The 25,289-nt window shown below is 28.7% G+C and overlaps 15 protein-coding genes across 15 annotated transcripts; 7 read left to right on the top strand and 8 right to left on the bottom strand.

Annotated features, from left to right (window-relative positions):
* Window positions 1-13: 13 nt before the first annotated feature.
* cgd6_1330 (3CCCH domain containing protein) lies at window positions 14-1,027 on the top strand (the record flags this gene model as incomplete). The annotated part of the gene is made up of 1 exon (XM_627504.1): window positions 14-1,027. A coding segment is annotated over one exon (1,014 nt), but the record flags the coding sequence as incomplete, so codon positions are not given.
* Window positions 1,028-1,657: 630 nt separating this feature from the next.
* On the top strand, window positions 1,658-2,416 carry cgd6_1320 (hypothetical protein, possible transmembrane domain near N-terminus; the record flags this gene model as incomplete). Its single annotated transcript, XM_627503.1, has 1 exon — window positions 1,658-2,416. The coding sequence occupies one exon, from the start codon at window positions 1,658-1,660 to the stop codon at window positions 2,414-2,416; it is 759 nt and encodes a 252-aa protein (XP_627503.1).
* A 101-nt stretch (window positions 2,417-2,517) lies between these two features.
* Window positions 2,518-3,816, bottom strand: cgd6_1310 (hypothetical protein, possible conservation in apicomplexa; the record flags this gene model as incomplete). Its single annotated transcript, XM_627502.1, has 1 exon — window positions 2,518-3,816. The coding sequence occupies one exon, from the start codon at window positions 3,814-3,816 to the stop codon at window positions 2,518-2,520; it is 1,299 nt and encodes a 432-aa protein (XP_627502.1).
* Window positions 3,817-4,262: 446 nt separating this feature from the next.
* Window positions 4,263-5,327, bottom strand: cgd6_1300 (conserved hypothetical protein; the record flags this gene model as incomplete). The annotated part of the gene is made up of 1 exon (XM_627501.1): window positions 4,263-5,327. One exon carries the CDS (start codon window positions 5,325-5,327, stop codon window positions 4,263-4,265), a length of 1,065 nt encoding a protein of 354 aa, XP_627501.1.
* Window positions 5,328-5,447: 120 nt separating this feature from the next.
* Window positions 5,448-6,071, bottom strand: cgd6_1290 (ring finger, membrane associated, possible signal peptide; the record flags this gene model as incomplete). The annotated part of the gene is made up of 1 exon (XM_627500.1): window positions 5,448-6,071. One exon carries the CDS (start codon window positions 6,069-6,071, stop codon window positions 5,448-5,450), a length of 624 nt encoding a protein of 207 aa, XP_627500.1.
* Window positions 6,072-6,455: 384 nt separating this feature from the next.
* cgd6_1280 (hypothetical protein with one or more transmembrane domain) lies at window positions 6,456-11,120 on the top strand (the record flags this gene model as incomplete). Its single annotated transcript, XM_627499.1, has 1 exon — window positions 6,456-11,120. One exon carries the CDS (start codon window positions 6,456-6,458, stop codon window positions 11,118-11,120), a length of 4,665 nt encoding a protein of 1,554 aa, XP_627499.1.
* Window positions 11,121-11,335: 215 nt separating this feature from the next.
* On the top strand, window positions 11,336-13,108 carry cgd6_1270 (SCT1/Gpt2p-like glycerol-3-phosphate acyltransferase signal peptide plus 3 transmembrane domain; the record flags this gene model as incomplete). The annotated part of the gene is made up of 1 exon (XM_627498.1): window positions 11,336-13,108. A coding segment is annotated over one exon (1,773 nt), but the record flags the coding sequence as incomplete, so codon positions are not given.
* Window positions 13,109-13,139: 31 nt separating this feature from the next.
* On the bottom strand, window positions 13,140-17,600 carry cgd6_1260 (hypothetical protein; the record flags this gene model as incomplete). The annotated part of the gene is made up of 1 exon (XM_627497.1): window positions 13,140-17,600. The coding sequence occupies one exon, from the start codon at window positions 17,598-17,600 to the stop codon at window positions 13,140-13,142; it is 4,461 nt and encodes a 1,486-aa protein (XP_627497.1).
* Window positions 17,601-17,722: 122 nt separating this feature from the next.
* On the bottom strand, window positions 17,723-19,327 carry cgd6_1250 (hypothetical protein; the record flags this gene model as incomplete). The annotated part of the gene is made up of 1 exon (XM_627496.1): window positions 17,723-19,327. The coding sequence occupies one exon, from the start codon at window positions 19,325-19,327 to the stop codon at window positions 17,723-17,725; it is 1,605 nt and encodes a 534-aa protein (XP_627496.1).
* Window positions 19,328-19,642: 315 nt separating this feature from the next.
* Window positions 19,643-20,110, top strand: cgd6_1240 (hypothetical protein; the record flags this gene model as incomplete). Its single annotated transcript, XM_627495.1, has 1 exon — window positions 19,643-20,110. The coding sequence occupies one exon, from the start codon at window positions 19,643-19,645 to the stop codon at window positions 20,108-20,110; it is 468 nt and encodes a 155-aa protein (XP_627495.1).
* A 46-nt stretch (window positions 20,111-20,156) lies between these two features.
* cgd6_1230 (GTpase Grc3p-like Pre-mRNA cleavage complex) lies at window positions 20,157-21,446 on the bottom strand (the record flags this gene model as incomplete). The annotated part of the gene is made up of 1 exon (XM_627494.1): window positions 20,157-21,446. The coding sequence occupies one exon, from the start codon at window positions 21,444-21,446 to the stop codon at window positions 20,157-20,159; it is 1,290 nt and encodes a 429-aa protein (XP_627494.1).
* Window positions 21,447-22,105: 659 nt separating this feature from the next.
* Window positions 22,106-22,492, top strand: cgd6_1220 (hypothetical protein; the record flags this gene model as incomplete). The annotated part of the gene is made up of 1 exon (XM_627493.1): window positions 22,106-22,492. One exon carries the CDS (start codon window positions 22,106-22,108, stop codon window positions 22,490-22,492), a length of 387 nt encoding a protein of 128 aa, XP_627493.1.
* A 176-nt stretch (window positions 22,493-22,668) lies between these two features.
* cgd6_1210 (hypothetical protein) lies at window positions 22,669-23,358 on the top strand (the record flags this gene model as incomplete). Its single annotated transcript, XM_627492.1, has 1 exon — window positions 22,669-23,358. One exon carries the CDS (start codon window positions 22,669-22,671, stop codon window positions 23,356-23,358), a length of 690 nt encoding a protein of 229 aa, XP_627492.1.
* A 68-nt stretch (window positions 23,359-23,426) lies between these two features.
* Window positions 23,427-24,251, bottom strand: cgd6_1200 (diphthine synthase; diphthamide biosynthesis methyltransferase; the record flags this gene model as incomplete). Its single annotated transcript, XM_627491.1, has 1 exon — window positions 23,427-24,251. A coding segment is annotated over one exon (825 nt), but the record flags the coding sequence as incomplete, so codon positions are not given.
* A 92-nt stretch (window positions 24,252-24,343) lies between these two features.
* Window positions 24,344-25,087, bottom strand: cgd6_1190 (DNAJ protein-like, putative; the record flags this gene model as incomplete). The annotated part of the gene is made up of 1 exon (XM_001388272.1): window positions 24,344-25,087. One exon carries the CDS (start codon window positions 25,085-25,087, stop codon window positions 24,344-24,346), a length of 744 nt encoding a protein of 247 aa, XP_001388309.1.
* Window positions 25,088-25,289: the final 202 nt, after the last annotated feature.

The following is a 25,289-nucleotide window of genomic DNA, read 5'->3' as shown; positions in this document are numbered from 1 at the left end:
CAAATTTTAATAAAAAAGACATTTAAAAAAAATAATGGCTCAATTTTATAAAACAAAAAAGTGCCCTTGGTTTGCAGTTGGACGATGCAGAATGGATAAGGAATGTAATTGGGCACATTCTATTGATGAATTGAGACCAAGCGTGGATTTAACACGAACTAAACTTTGTGAAATACAATTAAAAGAAGGCATATGTAGAAACCCACAATGTAGATATGCACATTCGAGGAAAGAACTTCGAGCAACGTCAGATCTTTTCAAGACCTCACTTTGCGTTTATTGGATTAAAGGGAGCTGCGTAGTTGGTGATTCGTGCAGATATGCACATGGGATAGAAGAACTCAGGTCTAAACCACAAAAGGGAGAATTCATTCCATTAGATGTTGAAACGCTTCCAGTACCAATTCAGAAGATAACAAACCAAAGACAAGATTTATCAATGAATTTTGATGGAAAAAATATATTTAATGATAGCAGATTATACCATCCATATAACGCAGTTTCAACAACATCAAGCTTAGGCTCCATAAACAAATTTGGTTCAGATAGTATTGATAAGTCATTTGAAGGAATGCCTTCTCTGGTTTCAAGTTTATTCAACACTGAAAGTAGCAAAGTTGGTCAGCATTTAAGCGAAAGAAATTTATGTTCGGAAGAGACTTTCCATCTATCAAATCAATTTACCCCGTTAAGTCTTCTTGATATCCCACTTGTATGGAGAGACAAGTCTTTTGGACATAAAAATAATCATATTAACAATTTACATGAATCATTATGTAATATTGGATCAGAATATCAACACTTTAACCAGTTTGATAACCAAACTCGTATAAATAATATGATTTTTCATCGCAGTCAAATTAATAATAAAAGACACCATAATAATGAGTTTGATGGAAGAATTGAATCCGTACAGATGATTAAAAGATCATATCCTGAAAGTATTGAAGAAATGTACTCTTATACACCTTCAACTGCATCTAGTATCAGAGATAAAATGAATCTTCACAACTTGGAAGTATCGTAAAAAAGTAAGAAATATAGTGATAAAAGTTTAGCTTAACAAAATATAATGTCTTTACAAGAAATACGTTCAGAAGTCGTATTGATGTTATACGTTCAAACATGATTTTATATGCTTATGAATAGACTGCTATAAAATACTATCTCATCTGTGCTGAAATATTTTCCAGGCCATTTTGAAATGCCTTTGTCTTATAGTAGTTATATAACTCAACATATTCTTCATAGCTTATTTTTGTCAAATCCATAGGGAAAAGAATAAATAGAGGGTGCGACATAAACCTAAAATTGGGCAAAACTCTTCTCTTCCCATCAAAAGACCCATTATTTATTGACCTCATAAAGTATAAAAGGTTATTAAAAAATTGATTAAGTCGATCTTGGATAATATATTGGATTATTTTTTTATTCTTTTGGTGAATTCCAAACCATATATTCTGCAATTTTAATATTCAATAAATTTATTTACCGCCATACAATATTTACATGATTTTTGGTTATTTGGAAACAATGTAATTTAGAATAAGAATAATTATGAAAATTCAAGAAATAACACAATTTGTTCGATAATTATTTAATTCAAGACAAATTTGATAATAAGTAATTAAATTTTTATTCTTGACTGCAATTTTATATGGCATTAAAAACTAATATTTCGATCGCAATTTCTGATTTTATATGGAATACATATTATGATTTAATAAGTAGTATATTTTATGGTAAAAAATACCGTCCAAAGTCACCAAGACCAAAATTTACAGTGAATAAAGTTCTTAAGTTAGTCCTCTGGTTATTGGGTTGGCTTTCAGTTACTTTTATTATACCACTTTGCGGGATTATCTTGGCTTATAGTATCTCGCCAAGTAGAGTCGATATTGTTCCTGCAGTTTTCGAAAAAAACTATTTGGTAATATCTCAACCTCTTTTAAGAACAAATAGTCAATCATCAGTTGTAAATTTCACAACATCAATATCATTTCTATTCGATATCAAATATGTTAATCGATTATTTGTAGATAAAATTATGATAGAAGGCGTAGAAATTGCGTATATTGGAAGGATTCCTGTTGATTCAAACAATAAAAGCAGTTGTAATTCAGACAATCTTGACTATCTTTTCCCCGATTTTACAAAATTTAAATACAAGAAAATACCAGATGAAATGATTGACTTCACTTGTACAAAAGATTATAGGAATTGTACTGTGAGTATTAATATCCAATCATTTTTCATCGACTCATATGACGAATATTCATATAATCATGATTCAGGGTTTGGATATTCAAACTTCGTAATTAGAACTTCTTTTACAAGTTCTCAATTTATTTCAACTCTTGTTTCGGGGCGATTAGGTTATAGATATAATCCTCTATCAATACCAATTAAAAAATGAATTTAAAAATTAGTTACTTTTTTAGTAATGACAAGTTAATTTAGAATAAGTAATAGAATTTTTTTAATATAATCTACGTTTAACTCAATTTTTTTTCATATCTAAAGAGCCATACCTACTTCTTTTTCAAAATAATCTCTTTCAGTTTCAAGATAAGTTTCACTACTACCTTGCGGCAACACAAATCTTTCAGGCTTGCTTATTGCAATATTAATATATTTACCTTTACAGTACCATCCTAATGCAACCTCTTCAAATTCCTCATCATTTTCTTCCTCCAAATTTGTGAATCCTGTTGAATTCATATCACTACAACCAATCAAAGTTTCTGAATCATCACTAAGTAGATTTAATAGTTCTCTGTGGGTTTCTGAAAGTTGTTTCATAAAGCTCTCCGGCTTTTGTTTCCAGAATCGAAAATCTTCCGGATCATGAATATAAATGAGTTTTGTGCGACGTATTTTGTTTTCATAAAATTTGCTTATTCTGCAAGCTGCTGTCATTTCGCAAGCTTGATCACCTGCAGATATAACATCAAACATGGAAGGAAAGTCATCATTACATTCTAAGTTATTCCCCCAGCAATCTAATAATACCTTTTGAAATTCATGTAATTTTGCATTTGTATAAAATTCTCGATATTCCTCCTCACTGAAAGGAGATGGAGGAGGGCCTTTTTTTCTAATATACTCTTCTGTTGAATTAATTTCAACATTATATTTCTTTAAAATATCACCTAGCTTTGGAAGGCAGTATTTTAGATAAAATAATTCTACAGTTCTCAGTCCGGCATTTGTAATTATTACAATTTTATATGCCATTCCAGTACTCCATAGATCGGAAAAGAACTGATCAAGTAAATCAAATAATCCTACTTGAACTAATTCATTTCTAATTTGTTCAGTTAGCTCATAAAGGCTGCTTTCATTTTCTCCATAGTCTATACTATCTCCTTCATTGCCCATTTCGCATTGAATGTTTCTCCATGTTTGCATTATCCAATTTGTAGGAATCAATGTATTATCTAAATCAAGCATTATTATCCTAGCTGAAACCTGGCTATTGTCCACATTTGAATCGTGATCTAAACTATTATCACTTAAATTCTTTGGTTTTTGAGACCCCTTTACATCAAATAGATTACTGGCATTATTAAGATTTTCCATATCTTCATTATTAGTAGCTTTTTCAGATTGTTCATCACTTTTTTTAAATTGCTTTGCTTTGTTATCCTCTGGCCTATGGTGATCACTATTTTCCGGGAAAATCTTCTTCCCAATTGAATATTTGGAGTCACAAAGTTCGCTAACAGCAGTGTCATTTCTTTTAAATTGATTGCCATCCAAATCAGGAAATTTATCTAGCTTAACATCTTGGAAGGTATTTTCACTAATTTCCATTTTATTTATAAATATAACACTCTAGGTTTTCAATTCCTTATAAAGTTAAAATACGATAAATGTTAGCAAAATACCTCCTATTTATTTCCACCTCAGTTTATTATTAGAAAATTATTAATTTCTAAAAAAAATATAACTTCCTCCTGTTCTTGAATCCCAAATTTTATACATGAACCAAAGGATGCATGAGGACAAATGTGGGGACAAATACCCGCCATAAATTTATTGCTAATTAAATGTTGCAGAAAAAAAGGTCATGGATAGCTATTTACCTGGTAAACGAATATAACTATATTGAATCTAAAATTTGAAAATAATGAAATACAAGTAATATTGTATTCAATAAAAGCCCGTAGTTAAGCCCATACAGCATTTGGTTCAAGAAATACAAAAATATTCAGCTATTTTAATTACTATTAAACTATAACGAGTTTTAAAATTAAAAGTTACGAATTAAAACGCTCATTGTTTGACGTGGTTTCGCACAATGATGTTTCCTGGAGGTCTGGACACTCTAATCCACTGTCATTATTTTTGGTAATTATAGACCTATATCTTTTCTTGTAACTTTGTCCATCATTTGGATTAAAAATACAGTTTGACCAATTAGACCACATGGATGTGGCGCAATCTATCGAGCAAGCTTTTTCAGAGATGATGGTCTCAGAATTCCCAGAAACCCAACCTTCAAGTTTAAACATACACCCTATATGGTTATAAACATTAATGCAAACAGGAGTCCCATCTTCAATTGAAACCATTTCTATTTTGGGAAAAGTGCTTCTTTCACCAATTGTTTGATCCCATATACCATAAGACCAATACACACAGCTCTTATTATTAATACACTCATCCCTGCATTTTTTAATATCTATATTTTGAATTAATTTGGAACCACCTCCCGGAATTTCATAGGCACTACAGCCCCATCCCAAAGCAACGATCCCATAATCTGGACAATTCGCTGGGCAACGTAGTTTATCAAGCTTACAGGACCTCAATTCACTCTTATTCGGACAAATTTCACCCGGGAACATCGGTGAAAAAATAACATTTCGCATACGCTCAGAATAACCTCCGCATGGCCTCGAACGAGTGCATCTTGACCATCCTGACCATTCCCCCACCACACATGTTGTAGAGCAGTATCCGGCCATTGATGTAGGTATTGTTCCTGATACATATGAATCGTCTCTTGCCGAACAGCGAGATGACTTAGACTTTAAGCTACACGAAAAATCCGTTGCCCTCCATGACCAATACTTGCACTTCCTATATTTAAATGAAGCAGAATGTTTTGTACATTCATTTGCACAGCTTATCCATGATTCAGTCTTAAATGATTTCAATTTATTTAGACCAAGACACAGGAACCCATGTGAAACTGATCCATAATTTGGACAATTTGCCATTTCGGGTTTTTCTTGCGCTTTGCAGTTTATATTATGAATGAAAAAAATAATAAATAATACCAATGTATTCCTTATGTACCTAATTGGAAATATAACCATTTTCCCATCGAAAAGCCGTGTAATATTTGCCTTGAAAAAATTTGAGAATTGATTGGTCAATTAACAACTGAAAGGCGGGAACGCTCCGTTATTTAATTATGATCTTGATATATTGTTTTATTAATTTTTAATTAAAACATCGAATTTTGAAGCTAAAAGCTTATCGTTCAGCAAGTTGCTTGAATTATATATCTCAGAAAATTCGACTTCTTCATAGTTTTGAATTCTGTTAGGCGAATGCATCAATTCTCTATCCCGAATATTTTGATTATAAATTGAAGTAAGATTGATATTACATAGAGGGCAATTTGACTTTATTTTTACCCACTCATCAATGCAATTAAAATGGTAAATGTGTTTACAAGGAAGTTTTCTCACTAGGTCTTCATCACAAATATTATTTAAACATATTACACAGGAATAGTTGTTTTTTGACTTATGCGTTGAACCAGAGGATAAATATCCAGAGAACGAGCTGCTCTTATTATAAATATTGTACTCTCTTCTATAATGTTTATTTGAAAGCGAACTATACTTTTTTACCGGGGCAATTTTTGAGAGTTCTTCATTGCTGATTGTTTGCGAAACTATTGAATTTCTATCGGAGATACGAATTGAAAAGCTATTTCTATGACGAACATCTCGATTCCCTTCAAATTCGCACGGTATTCTTCTACAAAAAATCAGTGCAAAATTACAGAAAATGATCGTTGCTAAAAGGCATACGGAGAATGCGATTAACATTGCAAATCTGTTCTTTTATTTTTAATAATTCTAGTATGTATTTTTACAATTAAAATTTAAAAAATTCAACTTTTCTCATTATTCAGCAATGTACAGGAAATAGAGGTGACGTTTGGGATAGAGAAATTATTATTTTTATATTAGAATGCAACAATTTTAAATATTTACAAGGCAAACAATTTCAAAATAAATTAATTATTTTAGTTGTCAAAATATGTTTTACCGCCTTGTGCTAGCATAAAAATTAGGAAAAATTTGTGCGTAAGTGTAAATTGATACTAGCGTGACCACATTATGGATAAAAAATAACTAATTAATCGAAATGCATACGGTTCTGTAAGCAATTATAATAATTGTCTTTTTTCATCTTCCTGCTTATTAATTATGAGAGGCATTCGATGCAAAAAGAAAAGAGGAAGAAATACCGACGTTAATGAAATCCATTGCGCTTTTAACAAAGAGAAAAAAAACTATAAAAAGTGTAGGCCAATAAAAAATGTATCATATTCAAATATTTTTTTGAAAAAAATGTTTGAGAATAAAACCAAATTTGAAATGGAAGATTGGATCCAGCTTTTTCTGGAATCAATAGTTATTAAAGATTTTATGAATGCGATCCCACATTTTAGAATTTTTGAAAGAATGCTGAGTATCACTTCAAGGCATATTACTGGTTCTAAACTGAAAAGATTTTTTGCAGAGTTTATTATTAGAATGGAAGATTTTGATGTTTCCGTAATACCGTTGTTTTTCGAATGGTGTTATATATTGTATAGGCAAAAGTTAAATTTTTCAAAAAATCAAATAAGGGAAGATATAAGATACGAAGTATTGAGAGATGCTCTACTTGGAATAGTATCTGGAAGGGCACGGAACTATATTATTATGTTAATCTGTTGCGATTTGGAAATTAGCACCAAATATTTGTTTCCAAATAGCCAAATATCTAATTGGAAAGAAGAGTTAGAAGAATGTTTTGAAGAAAATTATTCTTCGAGAGATTTAAAGAGTGATTTCTGGAGCTTTGCATTGCAAATTTTTAAGTCATTGGCCGATGAAAATTCATTTCGCGAATCTCTATTTGAATTAAAATTATGGGATGAAAGAACCTGTTTGTGTAAAATTGACGATTGGATAGTTGAAAATTCAAGCAGAAGTACCCATATAGACTGGATTAGAGACAACTCTAGCTTTCTTTCAAATAACAAGCTTCTGCTTATTCTGTTCAGCTCATTTATTAATTTTTTTCCATTTACAATTGAGTTTTTTCCTTTAACCGTCGAGTTAATTCTAAATACAAAAATTGAAAATTGCAATTCGAAAACTCAATCCAATTCCAACTTCGAAAATGAGCACACATATTGTTCTTGTAAACATAAAAAGATCTCATTTGAATCCTGTAGTGAAATATATAATTTAATTATATATTTCATTTCATCATTAATTTTTATTTACTATGGCATTGATTTTGAACTTTTAGATGAGTTCAATTTGATTTATGAAGAATCATTTAATATACTTTATTACTTGACTAGTGGTGGCAAGGATAATAACTCCTCATTTTACAAGTACGAGTTTTCAGATCATTTATTACAAATAAAGTATCTTATTAAACATTTTAGAAGACATCCAAGTTTAATAATTGATATGAACGAAATTAGTAGCCAAATAATTGAAAATAATGACGCTTTTGTAGTCTTAGTATTTAACTCAATATTAAACATATACAAATTCAGAAATACACAGAGAAGCTTACCTAGCTTTCAATGCAATAGTAAAAATGAAATATTTGAAGAGATTTTGATAACACTTTTATTTCTGGCCATATTACATCCAAAAACAAGTGATATTACGATTCTTTATCTATTTGATAGTATTTATGAAGAACTATATTCGTTTGGATTTTTGTTGATTGGAAGCTGTATGACTCTTTTATATAAAAAGGATATCTTCCCAGAAGGAATATCAAAAAGAGTTCAGTTAAATATCTCAAATTTTAGAAACATTCATTTGATAAATTCCCAAAACTTTCCTTATATTCAATTCATGAATTGTACTTATCATTTAATTTCAAGGAATATCGAAAATTTTAAGATCATCAACATGATCTTTCAGCTATTGGAAGGCAACTATCTTCAGTATATTCGTAATATGCCACAAATTATCGATTCAAAACAAAATAATGAAGACAAAAATTTATCTATCAATATTTCATTAGCCTTAACGTCAATTTACATGAAGTTACTAGAGTTTTTTCATTTAAATCCTTCTCTTTGTAAATTATTCTTTGAAATGAAGCAATACATACAAAAAAGTGGTTCAATAAATCGTCATTTTCTAGATGAAAATGATTGGACCAATCTAGCTAAACGCAATCCAAAAGTTTCATTATTGGGGATTTTTAACCAATTATCAGAAAATCAAGAGTTTTATAATTCTAAGAATTTAATTTGCGAGCCAAAAGATAAATTAATTGAGAGCTTACAAAATAATACTTTAAATGATCTAGGTATTTTCAAAATGAATTATTCAACAATGATACACTTAATTGCAATTCTATACATTCCAATTATTAAACGAGTAAATATGTCATTATATAAATTCAAATATTCCATTCATCCATCTAATTACCTTATAGGAGAAGATGCCTGCTTCAATAACAGCGAATGTGAATTCAATGATAAAATATTTGAGATTGAACAACAAGAAGTAAGTATACCAAAACAATTTTGTATAGAGTTTTTGGAAGAAGTTATTAACTATTGTAAAAATCTTGGTGTTGAGAGTCCTTTTGATATTGATAGATTTTTATTAAAAAATGCACTTGACAATTCAAACATCAATACAAACGATCAAAGCATTTCGAGTTTAATTCATACATGCGAAAACGATAATAAAAAAAAGTGTTTTGTGTGTTGTATTGATTCATACGCTGAATATTTAGGAATTATTAATGTATTTCAGCCAATTGGAGAAGAAATATATCAAAGTTATTATATATCAAAAACATGGGTTTATCATGCATTAATTGTTTCTATTGTTACTATTATTAATAGCAACATAAATATTGATGAAATGAATAGAGCTGATTGCTCAGAAATTAAAACTTTAATTCGAATTTCAAACAAAATAGAGTATTCATTTTACAATAATATAACTTTTGAGTTATTGGAAAAGTTAATAAGTATACTAATTAATGAAATTAAAGATGATGTTGCTATTATGAAGGAGTCAGGAGATCCCCAGAGAATTATTTTTAGAAGTTTACTAATATATTTGTTAATAATTGTACTGAATAATGAATTAGGGCAAACTATATTATCAAATATTGATTTTCAATACTTGCTTGTGAGACTTTGCCACTTATTTTCTTTCAGAATTGAATGCCTAGCTACAAATGTTTACAACAATATTGAAACTGATGGGACAAATGAATTAATTAACGCATTTGATGGGTTTAGTACTCCAAATATTAGAAGAACTCCAAACTCAAGTAATAGTGATATTAACGATCAAAATATAACGCCCATTTCTGTGTCATCTAAAAAATCATGTAATACTATCACACCAATTCATAAAAAAAGAATAACTCCAATAATTATTTCAAGAAATAGTTCTTCTAATAAAAGGTCGATTTCTATATTAGATGAACAAACTAATAATGGTGCAAGCAAAGCAACTTACTTAGCTTTGAAGGAAGATACAAAATCATACTCGTGTATTTTTCACCTTAAAATTATACTTAATGCTATCAATGTAATTCGGGAATTTATTCCCCAAGATTTAAACATTATTAATAATGATTCTGTTGGAGGAAAAACTATTGGGTTTCAGAATTCGAATACAGAATTTGTTCTAAATATAATGGAGAACAGTTTGTTTTTTTTGTTACCATCAAATACAATTTCTAAAAGATCAATATTTAATTTCAATAACATAAGTGGAACTAATAATGAAATTAATTATCATGGGCTGAGCACAATTCATGAAGGTTCTGAAAGTAGTGAGGCAGAAGAAATTGAGAATTTGAGCGAAATAGATAAACATGGTTCTAAACTTAGAAATTCAAAGTGCAAAATCTTTGTTCAAACAAATATTCCGTATTTACTAAATGATGACGATTTCTCAAAAGATTGGTACATGGAAATAATAATTTACTTAATTAAGTTTATTGCCAACAATACTCAGTCGGTTAAAGACATTTCAAGTGTTATTACTGATATCGCTTCAAGAATAGCACTTTGGAATCGTAAAGAAAACAAGGTGCTTATTTTTAATGTCTGTGTTGAAGTTTTAAAATTTTCCCATGATTATTTTTATGACGAAATTCCAGAAATTTCTCTTTGTATCCTCAGGAATTCTGGTTTTCAATTATTACAATCCATTAAATTTGTTTTTGTTGCAATTCTTGATCAAAATTCACTCCTAATCAATAATACTTTAAGCGATTTACCTTCAATAAATGCAATTGCTGAACTTGAGTCTCTTAACAAAGCAATATTTGTTTTTAATAGATTAGTTGGAATTTTTGAAATGTGTTTTCAAGTTATTTTTTTCAATGGAAATAATTTAACTGACAAAGATAACCTTTGGATTAGAAATGCTATCAATTTGATTGAAATGGGTATTGAAACTCTTAGTACAGAACTATCGAAGATGGAAAGAATTAAATTACCTCCAAAAATGGATGATGACGAAGAATTTTTTGATGAAGATGAAAATATTAACGGTTCAGGAAATTTAGAATTAAAATGCACATCATCAAATGAAGTATGGAGCATGACAATTTTAGATTGTAATGATATGTTAAGAGAATGCGATTACATACATAATATAATAAGTTCTAATTGGGTTGACCCCAATAGCTTAGATCAGTCAGGGTCTAATAGAAGAAATAATCATTGTAATATTAAGGAAATAGATGATGACCTTGACAATTTTATTACGTTCGAACAATGTGACGAAGGAATTCTTCAAGAGAATGATTCATATTCTGATATTAAACTAACTCCACATTGGAACACATTTATTAAATCGCTATTTCTATAGAAAATAATGCTACTTATAAGATTATCTGAAAATATTTTATTCTTTTTTTTTCCTAAACGCGCTTAATAGTGGGGATTGCCTATACGAAAATAATTCAAGTTTACCCTTCAAACCGTAGTCGAAAAAAATACCATAGCTGCTTATTTTGACATATGTATCCCTGTATAATAAACAGAGAACGATTTTTATCATTACACGGTTCTATTTATTGTTGATCCCTTCCGAACATGTATTTTTTAGTAAAGTTGTTGGCACAAATTATTACGAGAACATTTTTTAAAAATGTTACAGTTTTGGGTAAAGAGAGGATACCTTTATATGGCCCAGTTTTGTTTGTTGGGAATCATATGAACCAATTTGTGGATGCGGCAATGCTTATTGCGATTTTTCCACGTCAAATACGGTTCTTAATAGCAGAAGCATCGTTTAAAAGGCCAATAATTGGTAGATTAGCTCAATCTGCAGGTTGCATTCCTGTTCAAAGGCCACAAGACTTAAGATATAGAGGAATAGGTGGTCTAATTTGGAGTAGCTCAAGCGATGTAAGAATTAGAGGTATTAAGACAAGATTTAAAATAGACGTAAAATTCCAGGATACGTTAATAATAGACGATCTGGGGGTGTCTAGAAAAGTTTTAGAAGTTGTTTCAGATGATGAAATCATCATCGATAAGGGAATAGGTACAGAGTATTCTGCGACATATACAGATGGCTTTCCTTTCTTTATAATGCCAAAAATTGACCAGAGCACGGTATATGAAGAGGTTAGTGATGCAATGAGAAATGGACATTCAATTGGTATTTTCCCAGAAGGGGGATCCCATGATAGAACAACTCTTCTTCCACTTAAACCAGGCGTTGCAGTCATGGCTCTTTCTTCGGTATTAGAGGGGGCTGAGGATCTGCTAATTGTCCCTGTAGGATTGAATTACTATGAACCACATAAAACACTCTCAAGCGCAGTTGTAGAAATTGGCCAACCTATTCCTGTTACATTGGAACTAGCTCAAAAATATGAGGAATCTCCGTCAGACGCAGTAAAAGAATTATTATCTATGGTTGAAAAAGGAATGAACTCTGTATTACTTTCTGCAAGGGACTATACAACTTTAACATGCATTCGGCTTTGTGTACAATTATATCCACCAGACAGAACAGCTCTTTCTCAAGATAATTACTATTTACTCCACCAATTATTTTCACAGTTTTTTTGGGCACTCCATGATGATCCAGAACTTGAACATTTAAGAAAAGATTTATGCGAATACGAGGATACTATTAATCACTATGGAGTTCCAGATAGAGAAGTTTGGCAGCTTAAACAACCAGTTTACGAATGTATTAAATTAATCATCACCAAATTTCTTCTTTTAATTTTGGTAAGTATAGTTGGAGGATCTTTCTTTCCTTTGTGGGCACCAATTAGGTATATTCCTGCATTTATGGCAGAAAGACACAGAAAGAAAGCGTTGGCAAATTCAAAGGTTAAGATCAGGGGGACAGACGTTTTAGCATCTTATAGAATTCTTGTAATTATTGCGTTGCTACCAATGCTCACAGTTTTTTATGGTATATTCTTTTCATTAGCATTTATGCATGGACAGAACTTGAATTCTAAAATTGCAACAGTTATTGGTGTCTTTATAATATTGCCTCCAATATTTTATATTTCGAGAGTTTCTTTTGAAATGATAATGCCATTAACGAGAAATATTCGCACTTTGTTCTATGTTGTAGTTTCTAATATTAACTATTTGAGAGGTACCGAAAGAACACTGTTACATATGAGAATTAAATTACAGCAAAAAATAAGAGATCTAGTATACACAAAAGGACCCCAAGTCTCTCCTAATTTTATTCAAAGTTTTACTACTGTTGTTCCAGATGCTGTAATTCAGGCTGATAATAAAAGAATAAACTATTCTCTTGGAGAGTATGTTCCTGTTGTAACACGCGCAAAGTATGATGCAAGAGAAGAGATCTTATAATTGAAAGAAGATTATTTTTTGTTTTTTTAACCTAATAAGGCCTATTCAAATTCATTTCATTATTTAATTTGTTAATATCATTAGTTTCTATAAGTTTTTTTATAATGACATTTAATATATCTTTGAATTGTGCAAGTGAAGTTTTTAAATTCTCCATACTCAGCTTGAAAAGTATTTTGTGAGAAATTTCAAGTAAAAATCTATTACTATATTGGTGTAGAGGCAGTTCAATGTTAACTTTTTTATATTTTGAATGAGAAATTAAACTTGGAATTGACTTCCTCCAAGTATCAAAATTTACTTGTGAGTCCAATTCAAATAAGAAAATTTCAGGAAATTCATATAAAGAGAAGGAAATAATATCTTTTTCATTAAATAAGCTTGTATCAATGCTCGAAAATAGTTGTTGTTTAATTAAATAGTAAAATTTTGACATGAAAATTATTCCTTCATTATTAATAAAAAGTTCATTCCAAGCTCTTAATTTTGGATTATCTTCTAAATCAAGTAAATATAAGTAACATAGGTCTATCCAATTATTCAATAAGTTTTTTTCTGAATTAGTAATATAGTAATGTTTTGGATCTTTATTCGAACAATAGTTAAATGGAAAAGAAGTAGAATCAGGAATCAGTATGAATGAAAGTAAACTAGTTATTACCACAATACGTTTTATAGACGTACTTCCTGACTCAATAAAGTCTTTATATAAGAAGTTTAAAATTTCTGTCTCAGCTGATTTATCTTTCAACGAATATAAATAATAAAAATTTGCCAAAGATATTATTTCATAATTGATTTCGTCAATTTCAAGACTTAGATAAAATTCATGAATAATGTTGATAGAAAGTTTATTTTCAAGTACAAGTCCATCAAGAAGGAGTGGATGAATGTTTTTAAATAGATTTGAAATGATGTTTTTCTGATTATTAGAATTTAAAAAATCATAGATTGTATTGATTAACAGCTTAAAAGAGTTTAGAATTGGTTTATTATAAAATTTGTGTAATTTATAAGATATTTCTCCCAATGAATTGATCAAAACTTCTATTTTAACATAAATTCGAGGTTTTTTTGAAACAACTACAGAATTAAAGACTGAATTCAAATTAACAAAAAACGAGGTAATTTGCATTTCATAACTGTCTAAATTTTCCAATGTCTCAAAAATATTAATAATAAACTCATACAAAAGAGAAAAATTTGAATCACTTGTAAATAAAACAACTCCAACAATTCTTGTGAAAGAAAGCATAACTAAGTCATTGAAATTAAAATTCTTGAAAATATTAATAAGCAAATAACCAAATTCGATAACTTTTCGTGAAAAACTGTTATTTGAATTTAAATAGGAGATAAGAAATTTTGTAACCAAAACAATAAACCATTCTAGTATTAGCTGGTTTTCATCATTTTGCCCATTTTTTAATAAAATCAATTCGCATAATGGAATGATTACTTGAAAAAGAATAACTTCAAGTGAGTTTGATATATCAAAATTTGTTAAAAGTTCACAAATTTTCATACTTTCAAAAAGTTCAATTATAACACCAACCATTATTAATTCTTGTAAAATATTAATTTCCTTCAAATTTAATCTTATTTTATTAAGTTCAGTCTCTTCTATTAGATTCTTCAATCTAAATGTATAGCTATCAAACTTTAAAATTGATACAAAAAAAAGTGAATTTTTGTTTAACATTTTAATATCAAAATATCTTTCCTTATTGTGAAAATTGAATTCGTTTTCTAAAGAATTAGACAAATTAATTACTTCTATTGATAATAATAGTGTGCAAATACTCATTTTTATTGGGTCATTAGAACAAGATTGTAAAAGTAAATCAATATTTGAGTATTTGTCGTGCCCTTTTATATTTTTATTTTCAGTTTTAATGCTGGAAAGTTGATTTTTATAAATTGTTCCGCATACATCATTTAATATATCAAAGTTATTTACAGATTCATTATATAAGAAAGATACCCAAGGTACCCAGTAACATCCTTTCGATAGTTTAATGCAAGAAATTATAAATGCCTGATTGTCATTGGTGCTATTTTCGTAAAATATCGCTGAAATAAGATATTTTACGATATTCATATTCACAATAGCATATTCTTCAATCATTAAGGCTTGCTCATTCTTTAATAATGGCTTACTATTTGTGGCAATAATTTTTTTCAAGTAATAGTTTATATAAGAAAAACAAAATGCTTTAATTAATCCAAATTGAAAATTAATATCTTGTGTGGTTCCACTGTTATTATTATCATTTAAAATGAAATAGCAATTAATAAAATCAATTATTTCATAAACTGTGATCATTTTATACTGAAATAGTTTAACTAAAGATGCCGTTTTGAAAACCAAATTCTTAATGTCTCTTGGGTCATTATTTTCAGAAAGATTATAAAGATAAAGTACATGATCCAGTAACTCATCTTTTCCAGAAAAAGTATCAAATGCCAAATCAAAGAATGAGAAAACGCCAAATGCATAACTGTTGATTAGGTTAGCATTTGAAACTATGCAGATTTGATCTAAAAGCTGCTTTTCAGTTCCAATGCATGTAAAAATTTTGAAATTGTAATTCTCATTAACTAATTCAAAGTAATTCTTTAATGTATCAAAATGATTTACATTATGCTGGTGTAAGTGCTTTAATAAACACGAAATAAAATCAATACTATTAATTTCTTTATTAACATAGTATTGTTTTTGAAAAGCTAGAATTATTACGCTTTTTTCCAAACTTATTGATTTCTTGGTTGTAAAGTATTGTAATAGGGAATTCTTATTTGAAAAATATTTATTTATTATTATATCAGAATTCACAAATGCGATAAATAATTTGTTTGGTAATATTTCAATATTTACGATTTCTGAAATATAACTTTTATAAAGTTGAGCTAGTATATCATATCTTAGAATCACAAGAGATGATAAAAATAATATTAAGATAGCTTGATTTTCAATAAAAAGTTCATCAAATAATTGTTTTTCACCTTCTCTTATAAGCTTGCATTTTCTCATTAAATCTGTATAATCATCAAATATTGAATTTGAATTGTTTGTTGAAGGAAGATAAGATAAAAAAAATAGGAATAAGAATAAAGTCTCTTCTTCAATGTTGCCAGTATTACTTTTATTTTTTGATCTCGGAATTAACTCAATAAAAATGAATTCCAATTGATTGAAGTATTCTTTTAATATCTTGATAAATTGGAAAACCATCTGCCATTGAAATGTTGTACAACAAATCAACTTAATATTACGAATAAACTTAAAAAAATCTTTTAGTATTGCAATTCTAAATTCAACAATGTTAATTTTATCAATATTCCTCATTACCTCAATTCTTACTTGTTTTGAATCAAATAAAAAAAGTCCAAGAATTTCTTGTATATAATAGTTGTGAGTTGTTTTAGCTTTAATCGATTTCAATTTGTTCAAAATCAATTCACCAGACTCTTTATTTTTTGGGTTACCTTTTATGTTTTCAAGAAAAGTATCTTTAATATCTAAATCATCCATCTCACTGCATTTAATATTAATAATATACATTCCAAATTGCTGGTTATTTGTCTGTTTTTTTAAATAAAAATTCTCATTTATTAATTCAAAGTTTAAAATAGTTTTTAAAGGGTTTGAAATGCTTAAAAGAAAGAATTGTAATGTATTAAAGTCTATTCCATTACAATTCCGTATAATATCAATGAATTGCTGTAACAAATCTAGTAAATTAAGAAAGTTACCTATTTTATTCGAAAAAATTGATTCAATACACCATGATAGAAAACTGTTTAAAGTAATATCCATATTTACATGCTGATAAAAAAAATCGAGTATTATTCTTGAAAATATACTAAGACAATAAACTGATTCAAGCCCTGCTCTATCCTTGATAATCTTTGTTATCATTGACAAAATATAAAACAAATTATTAGGGACTTTTTTCTGATAAGATTCTTCTTCTGATGGCCATTTTTGATCAATATAAAGTCCAAAAAATCTTAGAAAGCTAGAAATTACTTCAATTGGATATGTAAAATTATTTACTCCAAAATTTTGATTATCTTTAACTTTTAATTGACTGATATTATTCGGTAGATCAAAATCAATAATTAAAATATTAGAGTGTAATGCAAGAAGTATTCCAATACACTTATCGTAGTCAATGATTCCGAATTTGCAAAGCTCAATCAAACAATGAAGAGAATAAGAAACAACCATTTTGTTCTTTGAATTTAATCCTTTTTGTATTTTTTCAATAATAACTTCATCAACTATATCTGGCTTATACCTTATAACACAAAAGAGAATCTTAATTCCATTTTGAAATTTATCCAAATAGTTACTATTATTTGATAGTTCACTATCTATTTGATTAATTAAGAGATTCTCCAATTTGGAATAAGGTAATTCACCTTTCAGAAATAAGTGATATATTTTCTCTAAAATCCTTGTATTAGGTTGACTTTCAGAGGACATTATCTTATTATATACTATTGGGATAATGGTTTTTGTTATTACAGAAGGAAATCACCGAATAGGTGATAAGTGTAAGCACTTGCAATGGTTTTCTTCAAATTGTTTTAAAAATAAATTCCTTATTAAGGAGGGAAAGAATCATACTTCCTAACTTGGTACCGACTTTTGAATATAAAAATTGTTTGAATAATTTCAATGATCTCTTCGCAAAGTTTTGGGTTTTTGCTTTCAATATACTTTGTAACCATTTCTAAAAGTATACTTATAATTGAAAAGCAATATATATCATCATAAATATAATTGTTAAGTAATTTATTTTTTAATAGATAGCGTATTTTATGATAATTCAACGCTGAATATAATCCATTGTAGATAATACTGATTAATTCAATCTTGATATTTTCAAAATGATTGGTTAATTCTTTTTGATCAAACTTCTGATTACCTTCAACTAATAATGCGTTAATCTCATGATAAATATTTTCTCCTGAGAAATTGTTAATTGAAGAATAAATGAACTCTATATTTTTCAGTTTGTCTATCCCATTAAATTTAAATTTCTCCTTTAAAATATTCTTTGAACAAGTACAAAAGTAATCATCTTCAACTAAATTCCCTTTAACATGATAAACTAATGCTGATATTAATGTAAGAACATTAATTTTACTGAAGTTATTCAAGAATAATTCGATAACTTCCATAAGAATTTCAAACTCTGAAATATCTTTAGATTTATACAATAATATTGTAAGAGTAACAAACATAAGATCTCTAATGTTATCAAGTTTCCTAGAAATAATCCCTTTGATTCCTCCATATTCAAGAGTTAATTTTAATAATTTAATCATTTGGATTGGGTCGCTCAAGTTATTAGATAGTTCCTCTTGACTCGAATTCTCCACTAGAGATGTTAGAATAATCAAAGATAAAATAGTAAAGTTGATTTCTTTTTGAATATTAATAATTGGAATTGTAGCCATCAAAATATTAATTATTGAGAATTCGCATCTAGTATTAACCATCATTAAATAAAGAATATTGATAACTTTGATATTAAAGTCATGATTGTGACTAAAGTTCTGTAAATTGAATGTTATTTTTAAATTAAGATAATTAAAAATCTTCGCCAAAGTATTTAAATCAATAACAGGAAGAATAATCAAAAGGAATTTATATAATAGATTGTATTCTTTGATGTTAAAACAAATCTCTATCATATTATTTATACATTCTTTATTATAAAATAAAAAGTTGACTGTTTCATTAATGACCTGTGAATCATTATTATGTTTTTTTACTATCTTCTCCAAGAGCGGTCTAATTACATTTGCTGGAATCGAATATTCAGAGTTTTCAGCCCCACCTCCACTAACAACTATAGATGATAACCTCCTAATAATATCGAGCTCATTATAACAAGAATCTAAAAGAACTGTCATTGATTGAAAACGAATAATATTTGGAAGATTTACAATTTGTGGGATATCTGAGACTAATTGATCTAAATTTTGGATCCTGGAATCTACTGATGAGTATGCTATTATGCTCATTAGCACTTCCACCAAAATTTGTTTAACATTTTCTATTGGCTTAGTTTTTAATTCTTTCAAGAGTATACCAATATTTGTGATGGCTGTTTGCTTAAGTATCAACTCATCTTCTCCAAGCTTTATTATTAAATCTATTACCTTTCTTTTAATTGCTTTCAATTGAGATTTGCTATCCATCAGAAAATTTTTTTTTATCTTTGAAATAATCACAAGCACTCCAAGCGCCTTTTTTATTCTCTAAATAAATTTATATTTAGATTTATTTTAGGCATGCTAAAATAAATTGAATATAATTAGCTTTCATAGTCAAATACAATTAAGAACTAAGCTAGGTCAAATCATAGCTGTTAATTTGGTTAAAATGAGTGAAAAAGAGCATGCTTCATTGAGGTAATGTTGAACACTTGTTAATGTGTGCTTTATAAATTCAAACTTAGGGTAAAGAAACTTGGAAAAAGATCCAAAAAAAAAATTCCCAAACAAGAGAAGTTAATGAAGAGAAGACAGGGGATTAAACTAGAAACTCCTAATGATTTGGATTCTAATACTTGGGATGAACTATGTACTTCACTATATCCATCTTGGTGTAGTCAAAACCGTGGAATCATATTAGCAAAAAAAAATTACGAAGCTCAGGAATGGAATGTGAAAACATCTCTACACCCAAATATAGAAAAGTTTTTTTTTGAAGAAATTCAAGAATTTTTTGATAAAAGCTCTGAAGAAAAGAAAGGGCTAAGTATCGATTTGTGGGGTAAGCAGTTTAATATTAAAAACGAAGAAGTTGATTCAAATTCATCTGATGTTATATGGCTAATAGATAGCTTAAATACTTTTGGATTAGCAATAACGTTATTTGAAGACATAAGTGTGGTGTTCTTTTATGAAGTTAAAAATAAAGGCGATATAAACGAAGAGAAGATTTTGAGTTTCATTAAATTAATAGCAAAAATGATATAACCTATAGATAAAATAAATAAAAAAATGGTTTAGTTAAATCTTAATTCTAAATGTTATGAATCTTTCTTTTTAAATTTTTACGGCTACTTGGAACTTTCCCACCTGAAGAAATTCCCTTTACAAGAAATCGCTTATTACAAATATAAGGCTTTGAAGTACTAAAAGAGTAATTCTGAGGAAGCATCATTTCTGTAAGTTGTAAAGCATTTACTTTTGATAAAGTACTTGAAGGTATCCAGCAAGGGGCAGTTATAACAACATTTTTGAGTTGATAGTTAATGTGATGTACTATTCCAAACCCAATGCAAGGCAATAAAATTCTTGTTTCTAAAATATTAAACTTTTGATCTTCCTCAGAAAGATCTGGAATAAAATTATGCTTTTCATCATTAAAAATACACAAAGCTACAATTGAATTGGTTAATCTAGCCGGTATGTGTAATTTCAATTCTTCACTCGCTAAGGTTGTGCTTGGGCAAGGGATTATGCATACGGTGCTGAATGGGAAATGTACTGTTTTACAGAAATATTGGGGAATGTGTTTTTTTGATAAATAATACCCCATATATTCATTAAAAAAAATGAGGGGATTAACATTTTTCTTTATTTCCCTTATCTCTATATTTGAATATAAATTACTTAATGTATTTACAAATATTCTTGTTTTTAGTTGGTTGTCAATTGAAAATTCCTCGTTTTTAATATTTTTCACTAAATTCAAGTCAAAAACTGGGAAAGAATAGAAGCTCGTCATAGAAGAAAAATTATCTTCAGAATTATTAGTATTAGGTTCAAATTCTCTTGTAAACCCAATATAAACATTATTTGAAATATCAATGGAAAACGCAGTAATAATCGAAGAGATTTCTAATCCTACGCCTGTAATCCATCCAGGCATGTTTAGAATAAGTATTATATTATCCTCTTCAATACTTTTGATGTATTCAAAACATTGCTTTAATCCTTTTATATACCTTAAAGGATGAGTAATAGGGCTATTTCCTCCTATGTAAAACATTACTTCAGGTGAAATATTAATGTTTTTTGAGTTTCCAATGCAAATATCCTCTATATCCCATTTTACTAATTTGACACAGCTCATTGGAGACACTAAGGGCTGACCCAAATCGCAGTCTAAAATATAAATATTATTATTCAGGTAACTTTTATTATTTAAAAATTCTTTTGCAATTTTAAGGCAAAATGTCGTTTTACCACTATTTTTTGGTCCAATTAATAATACACTAGTTATCTTGCTCCGGCATTTACTACTTTCCTGAAGTATCCGATTTAAAAATTCTCTCCAATCTAAAGGGTAATCAAAATCTTTGTCCATATTTTATAAATCAACCTCATAATATCCTGGTTTTAGACCCTTGTTGAACTAATGTTACATAAAAACTTGTTTTTGTTCACTTATAAACTATTTAATGTTTGGCGGTAAGTCATATTTGACTTTTTTCATTAATTATTGAACATAAGAATAATACTTTTTTAATGATATTTTCAAAGCATTTATTTTTATTTATTTTAAATAATTTGTATTATTGCATGTAAAAGTAGTTGATAGTTGAATCATGCAAAAAGTTGTACGCTTAATGCATGTTTGTTATTTGATTTTTTTTTTTTATTTTTTTAAAAAATTGAATATGATATTTTATTCTTTATTTATTATATATTACTTAGTCAGCAGTATACTAGCTATTGAATTGAATGACATTAATTCACAGTAAGTTATTTTAATCATGTCTAGTATTGAAACAAACTTAAACAAGTTCTGCAGTGTTAAATTTGGAACAAGGCAGTGAAATATTGGTGGATAAAATAAAATGCAGTAATAATTTTGAGACTATACTAAACAGAAATGTTTTAATTAGTACAATTGGGAGATTTAAGTGTGTTTACCCTATTAAAATCTTAAGTAATTCAAATAAAACTTTATATTCTTGGGATTCAAATAGTGATAATAAATGCAATTATATTTACATTAAAATAATGAAACAATCCAACTGCGAGAAAGAAAAAAACTTAATTGAGAGCATATCACTTAATTATTCTTGTAAAATTTTAGCTTTCATTAATTTGAATGGCTGTATATTAGTGAAAAAAGAAACTTTACCAATTAATGAGAAAACAATAATAATTCAGCAAATGAATAAATATAGGCTAATGCTGAAAAGTGTTACACTCAAGACAAAAATAATTATTGGAATAATACTTCATATCGTATTATTCATTATTGCATTGGTATTTACAAGAAATAGGAAGTATCATAAAATGACTTTAAAAATATATACAAATACGAAAACAGAAAGTTTGGAAATAAATTCAGCATCTGAACTCACAACAAAGGTAACGTTAAATACCTCAAATTCAATATAGTTTAATTTTCTCTTTAACAATATAGGAACTATTGAGTATTTCAAAATTAAGTGGTCATTCAAATCTTATTATGCTGATGGAGTAAAGTTTGACATTTAGTGGTTGGCGCCTAAGGTTTTATATTATTAAAATTCAAGTTCATATATTAATAAACTAGGTTTAAAGAGAGAGGCTGAATGATGGAAACAGATAATGGAAGAATCCTCTGTCGTTCTGAGGAGATTTGGGAGAAGCAACCTTCAACTAACGAAGGCATGCTAGATGGATTTATACACATCCACGAAATAGATATCGACAATAGCACATATTTTATCGAAACGTTAAAAAAAAGGCTTTGCATGAAAAAGGATGAACTTTTTGAATACGGAGTAGATGCGGGGTGTGGAATTGGTCGTGTAACACCGAATTTAATGAAACACTGTAAGAAGATGGATTTGAATGAACCGATACTTAAACATTTAACTGTTGCAAAAAAAAATAACCCAGATTGTATTGAGCTAATTCATTCAAAACTCCAAGATTTTAATCCAGCCAATGGAAGATATGATTTTATTTGGATCCAATGGGCACTACAGTACTTATCTGATGATGAGTTTGTAGATCTCCTTATAAGAATTAGAAATTCATTTGATAATTGCAATGAGACTAGTGCAAACAGAACTAAACGAGTTGTATGCATTAAGGACAATGCAGATTCTTATGAAGATGAGGTAGATCCAATTGATGGAAGTATTATTAGGACAGAAGAAAGCTTTCTAGAAATTTTTAAAAGAGCAAATTATAAATGTATATTAAAGATGGAACAAACATTTCTGCCAAGTTCATTTAAGCCAATAATTTCATTTGCGATTGTACCTTGTGAATAGACTAAATAAAAAAACGAATATAATTTAGAACGAAAATTAATTAATCTATATTTATTAATCATTTTTTACTATTTTTTCCTATATATTTCAAAGAAACGCTGTTCAATCAAATGCAAATCAGGATGACAAATTACTAATGAATGTAATGGATTTCCAAAATCAGTGTCAGAAAGCTCACTTAATGTACCTGACACAATTTTTTGGTCGCTTGAGCCAATTCTAGCAACCCCTATTGCTAATGAATTAGGTGATATAACATTTTGTTTAAGTTTGTCCTCTAGAATAAATAATTGGGAAATTGCTTGATTAACTGTCATGAACCTAGGAGGCTCAAAAATTGGTCTATTCCTCATCATATTTTCAATGGTCTGCTCTTTAACTTTTATATCAAGTAGGCATAGGGTATGTAGTCCTCTCTCAATGTTAGCTTTGATTTTATCATAAAAGCTTGAAGGCTGCCAACTTCCATCGAAAAATGGAATCGAAACTGTTTCTCCAAAACGGTAAACTTGTAATCCAGTACACCCGATAGCAGATATAATGCTTGCATTATGTCTAACTTCAACCTTGACATCTTTTTCATGAGCTCTTAAAACCAAATCAGAATGAGTGGTTGCACAAAAAGGGTCCCCTACTACTAGTAGCACTATGGATTTGTCTTTAGCCTCTTCAATAATTTCATCGCAATTTTCCTCTACCATTTTACGGTCTGCTTCTATAAGAGGTTTCCCATCTGTATATTTCATCAAATCTGCTCTCTGAGATAAAATAGAAGTATAAGATTCTAAATATATCTTATCAGCTACCTTCATAAGTTCTATACCACCCAAAGTCATGTCCCTCTCATCATTTAGCCCTGTTCCAATTAGATACAAAACCATGGTAGTAAATTTTTATTATAACCCGGATTATTTTTTTTTCCAATTCGAATTAATCAATTTTGACTCAAACTAGGCGCCAAAAGAATATTGAAATTAAAATTAGGCTAGCGTTTTTTCTTTTTATTTTTCAAGAGATTTTCCTGTATCTCTTGAAACTTGCTTTCATCAACTTCTTCAAAGCTATCGTCACTAAACTTGCTAATAATACTTGCAAAGCCTCCCATCCTTTTTTTAGAACTGCTTTGGATCGCTTGAACGAGATCTTCCATATTACTTGAATGCTTAGACTTCTCTCGCTTCATTTTTGCCTTCCATTTCTTTCCCTGGGCATGCAACTCCTTAATTGATCCTTTAAACTCTTTTTTTTGAGGAAGTCTGCCATCTTTTATTGCATCTTCAATCATACTCACATAATAGTTGATATCTTCTGGCTCGGAAAAGGGAATATATTCAAGCAGCAGTTTGCAATTTCCATTAAATCTTAGGTAGAAATTTGACAAATCTTCCCATTCATCATCAGACCCACGGTATCGTTCTTTATATTCTTGAATATCTTTCTCAGATATTTTTTTGGTAAACTGTTTAAAATAATTAATAATGTCATCAAACTTTTTCCCTTCCTCACCCTCAATTATGCCAGTCTCATCATATAGCTTGCGAGATTCTTCATTTCTCAATATTTCATATGCTTTTTGTAATTCTTGGAACCTTTCCTTGCTTTTTTCGTCATTCTGATTTTTATCTGGATGTAAAGCAAGTGCCCTAAGCCTATACTCTTTCTTTATTTCTGCAGCACCAGCATTTGGAGATACGCCAATTATTTCATAAAGACGAATATCTTTCACCATAAAGAATTTTCAATAAAATATTCACTCAAAATTGCTTTAAAGTTCAAAGATTAATATTAACTTGAGGCGCCAACTTGTTTTTTCCCACACTATTGAAAAAATAATTAGAAAAAAAAATTAATACTTATATTTATTATAACTAATTATTTATAGACTATATATTTTAATGTCTGAGTATGCAGACAATACATGTATTCTAATT

The sequence above is a fragment of the Cryptosporidium parvum genome, chromosome 6, assembly GCF_000165345.1.
Source record: "Cryptosporidium parvum Iowa II chromosome 6, whole genome shotgun sequence".
NCBI classification, from domain to species: domain Eukaryota; phylum Apicomplexa; class Conoidasida; order Eucoccidiorida; family Cryptosporidiidae; genus Cryptosporidium; species Cryptosporidium parvum.
This window is presented reverse-complemented; position numbering and strand designations above follow the sequence as displayed.